Source organism: Sesamum indicum, linkage group LG2 (assembly GCF_000512975.1).
Source record: "Sesamum indicum cultivar Zhongzhi No. 13 linkage group LG2, S_indicum_v1.0, whole genome shotgun sequence".
Lineage (NCBI taxonomy): Eukaryota > Viridiplantae > Streptophyta > Magnoliopsida > Lamiales > Pedaliaceae > Sesamum > Sesamum indicum.
In genome coordinates this window covers 9,178,684-9,187,032 of record NC_026146.1, presented here as the reverse complement: position 1 = coordinate 9,187,032, position 8,349 = coordinate 9,178,684, and the positions used below count along the sequence as shown (strand labels likewise).

The 8,349-nt window shown below is 33.4% G+C and overlaps 1 protein-coding gene across 1 annotated transcript; it reads right to left on the bottom strand.

Moving 5' to 3' along the window:
- Positions 4,703 to 5,915, bottom strand: LOC105155649 (RING-H2 finger protein ATL56). Its single transcript, XM_011071551.2, has one exon. It carries the CDS (start codon positions 5,646 to 5,648, stop codon positions 5,118 to 5,120), a length of 531 nt encoding a protein of 176 aa, XP_011069853.1. The 5' UTR covers positions 5,649 to 5,915; the 3' UTR covers positions 4,703 to 5,117.

Genomic DNA, 8,349 nt, shown 5'->3' with positions numbered 1-8,349 from the left:
AAGTATACATTGGCTTGTAAAATGTTACACATTTTCATGCCCTCGCTCAGGACTTCTGCCACTAGGTTCTCGTATTCGTGGATTTGGTCTATTATAGGCTTCATATCGATCATTTGAAATTGGAGCCATTTACCGACGACGTACTTTTTTCTTCCAGCTTCGTCACCACCGTATCTTGCTTCCATTGTAGTCTAGATTTCTTTGGCACTCTTATAGAGTTGACAAACAAGTCGAATAGAGAATTATTCATGTGATTAAGCAGGTGACCTCTCACTGTTTTATTGTCTCTATCGTATTTGCGTCATCTTTAGATTTTGTGGTTGTCCCATCTGCGGAATTTTTGCTGGAGTTATAGCAAGAGTGGAGATCTCTGTGGGAGTTTCCAGTGGATTCTGGAACAACACATATTCCACGTTCAATTGTTCGAAAAAGATGAGCAACTTTTGTGACCATCGTTTAAAGTTGATCTCGTCAAGTGGCTCTAGCTTGGAGAGACCAGGCAGTGTTTTAGCAAGAGGAACAACCATTATACAAATTTCGCTTTCAACTATTAGAAAAAAATAGAAGTTGTGCCGTGTACAAAACTCTGCCTTGAAAGTGATATTTCTGTGCCACCACGGTGCAGATAGCGTAAACCGTTTGCTCCCTAAGGTTAACACAACTATAACTCTCTAACACGCTCACTCGTGGTAGAGAGCTTGGAACAACGAACAAAGTAAAGACAGAAAAAGAGGAGGAGGACGAGAGAGCAGAAGAGAGCTCGAACGATGATCCGAACCCACATTTCTCATTCCAAAGATAATAAGTTGGCTCAATATATATAGAAAAAAAAAGGAGTTGCACTACCTATATGGGACAAAACAAATTACATTAGTCATTCTGAACAACTTCAACATCTCAAGAAACATGAACCCTTGGGAAGTTTAAACCAGAATTAGGTGTAAAGATATAATTTTGATTGTTGTTACAATTAGTAACATAAGCACACATCCTATAGACTGTATTTCAACATAGGAAAAGGCACATATGACCTTAAGAAAAAAGATGAGACATAATAAAGCGAAAGAAATTAATGATAAAGATCCGAATGGTGAGAGATTGATTGCTAGACTCTCCCACAGCTCAGTTTCATCAACAGGAACGTCACTACAAAAAAATCATTTTATTGGAACGACTTTTAAATTATTTTGTAGACTTTTTCATTTATAATAGATTTGTAATGGGAAGGCCTACCATAGCTAAACGAGGCGTTACAAAGTCTTTGTAACGGCTTGGCAAACAACCATTACAATTTGTAACGGTCTTTGTGATAGCTGTCTGTAGCCGTTACAAACTTTGTGACATTAAAAAAAATTAATTTGGAACATCTTTTGTAACGGCTCGGTTGGATATGATATAATTGTTATTGTAACAGCCTTTATAATACATTTAAGTATGATTTTGCCAGATATTTGGAATGATTTTTGTAATATTCTTTGTAACTATTTTGTATTATATTATGTGTTTTTGCCACTGCACTTGTAACTGCTGTTAATACTACTTTTGTAACGGTCTTTGGAGTGGCCTACTTTCTAACCAGTAACTGTTTTTGGCACATTTTATAACGGCCTTATGATCTGATCTTTTATTAGTGTATTACAACAGCCACTACAAATGTAGTTACAAAAATTATTATTTTTTAATATATTTTACTATTTATTTTATTTAAGTATTTAATATATTTTAAAATTTATTTTAGTTAATATATTTTAATTTTTTTAAATGAATTTATATAAAACAAACATAATATAATAAAAAATTAATAATTTAATTAGAAAAAGTTAAAATATTATTACAAAGTTTTATTTTTACAAAATAAAAAAATTGACACATCTGATGTAGTGCTCGAGTGCCAACAGCTGATCATCTATGTTGGGCGCTCTGGCTGTGGTGGAGGGGTGAGGGAGCAGTCGACTACGTCGCTTGTGATGGTCTAACAATTGAGTGGTGGGCCTCAGAGCCGAGACCAAATACTCGGCTCCTCTTCCAGCCACCCACTGCTGACATCTAGACCTGCTGCTCGTCCGAGGCCATGGAGCCTTGAGAGGACAATGGAGGCTCTTTATTGCTTTGTAGCGTTCCTCTATCATCCTCAAGAGCATCTCCTGCAAACATGTAAAATAATTAGAGTAAAAAAAGTATATAAAATTAAAAGAATAAATGACGTATAAATTTTTAATTACTTACTACGACCTCCTCCGCTCTCGGGCCGCTCCATTGGTTGTCCTTCTTTTTGTAGACCTTCTCGAACACCTCCATCTGAGTGATGGGGCGTCTGAGTTGTGTTTCCTATTCAAAAATCAATATAAAAATGATAAAAAAAATATAAAAAATTAAATGTAATCACAAATATGCGTTGAAAAACATACCATCTTCCGCTTGTGACCCTAATGGATGACGAACACCCATGGTAGACCGTCGCAGCTGATCCGGATTTGCTGCCTGGTTGACCTTATTTTTGGCCGACTGTGCTCGGAATTTTGGGCTCGACCAGAACTCCAATAATTGGTGCTAGATCTCCTCAGTCAGCACGCGATCGGGCCAACTGGTTCCAGGCGTTAGCAAACCGCTTCCGTAGGAACTTCTCCGCCTACGACTTGACGAGTTTGAACATTCTCTCGTCATTGCAGTCCTACTAGTATGACATCTGAAAAATCAACAAAAAAAAAAAGTATAATTATTTGATAAAAAAATATAAATTTTAATTAAATTTAAATAATATTATACTTACATTCAATTTCTGGAACTAGAATAGCTGGTGTTCTTGTGGGATTGGCTATATGTTGGCCCAAGAATGCGAATATGCCCTTTGACCACATTATTGATGGTCGTATGAAAATTGCAGTTGGACCTAAAAATAATAATCAAGTATTAAAATCAATTCGAATTTAAAAACAATATTAAATGAATAAACTTATATTGAAGAATTTCGATCGAGAATGTGGCAGGCAAAGTTCTGTTTCTTTTTTTTCCAAGTTTTGAAACGAAATAAAATGAAATGCATATATGTTATATAAGTTGTTTTGTAACAGTTTTGTAACCGCCTTTGGAACACCAAAGATAGCCGTTGAAAACTAGTCGTTAGAAAATATAGCCATTACTTTGTAATGGCATTTGGAATGACTCTTATAAAAAAAATCGTTCCTAATACAACGGTTCTTGTACACCTTTTTTTCGTATACTTTGCAACTATTTTTTCCATTGCTATTGTAACAGTTGATTATTTGGCCAAATATTCGTTACAAAAATAGATAACCATTACAAAAACCATAGCAAAATAGTACGGCCTACAAATTGTAACAGTTATGTACACATAAAATTTGTAATGGTTTTTGGCCGTTACAAAAAAATTCATTTTCATTATTCTCTCAATGACGTCAACAAGTTCACCCCGTTACAAATATCGTCTGAAACGGCCAATTCAAAAAAGCCATTACAAATTCCACCTGTAGTGGCTAACTAGAACAAATGCGGAGTCATGGCAATGTTGGGTTAGGTTCAAGATTTGAAGAATCATTTCATGATCTTTTTTCCTGGGAAGTAAGGTACGAAATTTGGAAGAGATGTTCCAGATGTTTCTAAAACATAGGCAGCAAGAGCTTATGATGGACACCGTTTTCAGCATTCCCAACAGATATAAAGCGTGCAGTCCACCTAGAAAGAATAGTGTTTCTGGCAAATTCATATATTAACCAAGGAAACTTGCACAGATCTTACTTTCTTGGTAAGCCAATACTATGACAGAAAAGGATAAGATGGCATGGATAAAAATCTATTTAGAAAGTTTCAGCAATTTCATGGAAACAATCAGATAACATGAGCAGGCTAAAAGATCTCCAAAGCTTACCTTCCATCTCCAAAGTCAGTACTACACCAAAGGATCTGATCTCGGTCTCCTCATGGAACTTTACTTGTGCGAACTCCTTATGAACACCTTGAGGCCTTTACTATATCTGGCCTTCATTTCACCAATTTCCCCAGTGAAGAAAATCATGGTCCACACAATAACTTCTGTATGCCCTTTCATATGAGAAACAATTCTCATCATTCCTTGTAATAATCGCAATCTCCCAAAACGTCCAGTATAATCTTGCTTTGCCTATCTGAAGTCCCAACCCACAACACACTGCCCTACTACTCTTGTCTTCGCTGCCACTTTTAGCTACATACACCACATTTATACTGACATAATTACTAGATTATATGAAACTCTTTCAAATTGAGCAGTTCTTGGGAACATTAACATTGATACAGACTTCCATTATATATCGCATTTTCTTAACAAACCACCAGGCAGCAGCAGCCAAGTTGCGCATTGCCAAGTTATCTAAAGTTCGTCATGGATCGAACTTCCCAATTTTTCAGTTGAGCCATTTCACAGCCGGCGCTGCGTAAGTCAAGAAGATCACATACAAAAACTGATCATTTCTTAGTAAACTAGCACACGAGCCAGATGCAAGTTCCCCAAGGCTAAGGGAAGAATAAACCTTCCCTGCTTCTCCTGATTACTTACATGACTTCTCTTTGATACTTTTAGAGTCAAAACCATGTAGATATTATAACTTTACAATGAAACTGAAAAGTTATAACCCGGACGCCGAATTCCAGTTGGAGATATTATATTGTGACATAGCGAACATGATTAATTGCTAGCAATTCCTTATTAATTCTAATTGTACATTCTAGTATTCTTGAAATTTTTCAGGACATTTTAGAGACAAGTCTCATCCAAACTGCTCTGAAAATACTAGAAATGATTATTGCCCACAACTCTATCCTTAACAAAACTGTAATCCTCACAATCATTTCAGCATAATTGATTTTAGAAGAAAGGGTATCCACCAGACTAAATCAAAAGCGAAACTAACAATCTTAAGGTATGTGATCATTTCCAAAAAGGATACATGTACATAGGCGAAGTCACAAAAGGCAGAAGCATTGTATGGTCACGGATTTTAGACTTACAAAACATCATCCATTTGCAGTAATAGAAAGTGTCCACAGCCAATTTCTTGAATTTCCTTCTACTTGTCAAGCCACCAATATTCAATAAGAAGTTCCCTCCTCAAATCAACAGCCTAAAGCCTCTTCCATCGATCATCTTCCCAAATTCTTGACCCTGCCAGCCCTGCAGGATCCAGGTCAACCCGGGTTCGACAAACGGGGCAAGTGGGTTTCTTGCCAATCCACCGATCCACACATTTCGCGTGAAACAAGTGCTTGCAAACCGGAAGATTCCTACACTCATCCCCTTCTTCAAACGAATCCAAGCAAATTGCGCAATCAGATCCCCTTGGAAAAGCTGCGACGCTATAAGCGACGACTGGGAAAATATCCTGCATCGGAGGTAACCCTTCAGCCGCAGCTGCAGCGGCGCTGTTGGGATGGAAGAAGCGGGTACACCGGCGGTTGAAAGTGTTGGACAACAAGAGAAGGTGGAACAGGGCAACGGCGGCGAAGCCCAGGAAGAAGAGGAAGATGGCTATTACGACAACCATGATTATCCATTTGAGTAAGAATAGGAGTATTTTTCTCTGGCCCCTGCTGAGGTATTGTGGCGGAGAACGGTGGTAGATGCGGCGGTGGTTTTCTTGGTTGGAAATTGGCATGTAGAGCGGATTTTGGAAAACTTATACTATTTTTTGTTTTTCTGGCCAAATACTAAAAATAGCAGAAAATTTTTTTAGATTTAGACGGATTTGGTGAAGGAGATAAAAAGGTGCTGGAGGTGGGTAGAGGGGGAGTTAGGTGACCGTGGCGGCGGCGGTGGCGGTGGCGGTGGCGGTGGGAAGAGATTGACGCTATTTCTTTATCTTTTCCTTTATGGTTTTGTCGGAACGTCTCCTCGTTAAGGTTGGAAAATTTTGCACCATATTTTTCCTTTGGGGTAAAATTTATATTAGTATTTGAGTTTCGTGATTAATATCATATTAGTATTTAAGTAATAATGAATAATTTAATTAATTTTTGAATTTGACAATTAACATCACATGATTTGAGCGATTATAAATAGCTTAATTAGCATTCAAATTTTATCATTAATATTATCTTCATGTTAATTAATATTTTTAATTTATTTTTATATTATTTCTTATATAATAACTAATTTACCCTTGAATAATAATTTATAAATAATAATAAATAAAATTTAATCAATATTTTTTTTTAATTATCTGGCTCTCATTTTTTATTTGAGTATTATATTTGGTAATAATATTTTGTTAAATTATTATTTTCTATTCATTTTATTTATCAATATTAATAAGATAATTCATTACTTAGTAATTAATTATATTAAATATAAAATCAAAATGCATTACAACCATTGTGAAATTGAATTTGCATTCTAAATTTTGAAAATTTGTAATTTAAAATTGAAACATTTGCATTTAAATTTAAGCATAGCAGTCGAAGTTTAATATATATTTTGATTAAATACATATATATATATATATATAGATCTTCACGATAGAAATTTATGTTGTCCATATCTTGACCATTAACATAAGTTTGTATATATTGAATTTTTCTATATGCATTGAGAAATAAAAATAGTATAAAATATGAAAATAATAAAATATATTAATCTTGATAATCAAATATGGAAATGAAAGTTAATTGGTTCAAATAATATTAAAATATACCTAAAACGATAATAGCAAATAAATAAAAAAATTGAATATTTACCAAAAACGATATTAATGGTGAAACTTGAATATTAATTATTTGTAATTATTCGAATACTAAAGTGACGTTAATGAAGAAATTTAATTATTAATTGAGTCATTTATAATTACTAAGGTGGTATTAATGGCAAAACTAGGATAACTAAATTATAGTCTTTTGACCTCTACTAGCCGTGACATGTGCGCGTATATAATAATTATTTTTTTACGCTTTAAAAAATATTATAAGTAAAAATAAAATATATAAATCAACACATCTAATTTTAAAAAAATACAGAAAAAATAAGAAAAAAGAAAACTATTGAAAGAGTATTATGGATACAACAAAATAATTAATATTGCGGTGTTATAAACCTCCGTTTATGAATGGATCTTTGATATAAGTAAAAAAAATATTTCATTATTATATTAGTATAGATAAGGTTATTAAGGTGAATTTTGTTCTCCAACTTATGCGGTTAAAAAATACTAGTTTAAAAGGCTCATGTACCTATACAAGGTTCGAAAGTAGGGGTGGGCATCAGATCGGGTATTGCAGATTCAGATAGTTTAGGTCAGGTATCTAATTCCAATTCAAACTTTGCGAGTATCCAAAACTTCGGATATTCGATTTAATTGAATACCGAAAATTCGAAGCGTTGAATACCCGAATTTTTGTTTGTTTCTATTTTTTAAAATAAAATTTTCTAAGAGAAAATCAAAAGGCACAGGTTGTTTGAAGCCACTGTTAACTGAGCAAATTTATTAAATTTTAGTTTAAAATTTATAAATTATGAATATTCAATATACTATTTTATCATTTATAGTATATTAAAAAAAGTAAAAAATAAAAACTTTTTAACTTCAATAAACTAAATTAAATAATAAAATATGAAAATAAATCAAATAAAGTTGAACAATAGAAATTAAGTTAATCATTATAAACTAAACATATAAGAAAATTAAACATTAAACACTAATATTTGGATTTTGTAAATTTATGTCACCTTCTTTTTGTGACATGCTAGGGTTTATAGAACACACAGATTATGGAAAAGAAGAAAAAATAAAAGTATTTGAAAAATAATTTTTATTAGGAAGGAAGAAGAAAGAGAAGAAAATTGGGAGCAAGGAGAAAGAAAAACATTTTTTTTTTACTGTCGCAGGTCTGATCGAGTAGTTCGACTACTAGGACTTCCCTGTCCAGCTTTTAAAAATAAGATATTGAGTAATACGATATCGGATTTTTATTTTTTTCTGAAAAATCCAAAAATTAAGTCCCGACCCAAATTACTCCCGAACGTCCACCCCTACTTGAAACACACCTTAACATATCTATTATAAAAATCTCATAAAAAAACATTTTACAAGCCCGTGGAAAATAAGAAAAGCTCAAATAAGACTTGAAAAGTACTACTTTCCTTGAATCATGTAAATCTAAAACTAATAAGCATTATGGGAAAAGTATTATTTTAGTCCGCTAAATATGCCTAATTTTAATTTTAGTCTGATAACTATGTCTATTTTTATTTAGGTTCAATAACTTACGAAATTGCTTACTTTTAGTTTTTTGCCAGATTTTCGGACAATTTTACCCCTATGTAATTTTTGAAAGGCAGTTTTAGTCTATATGCACTCATAGGGT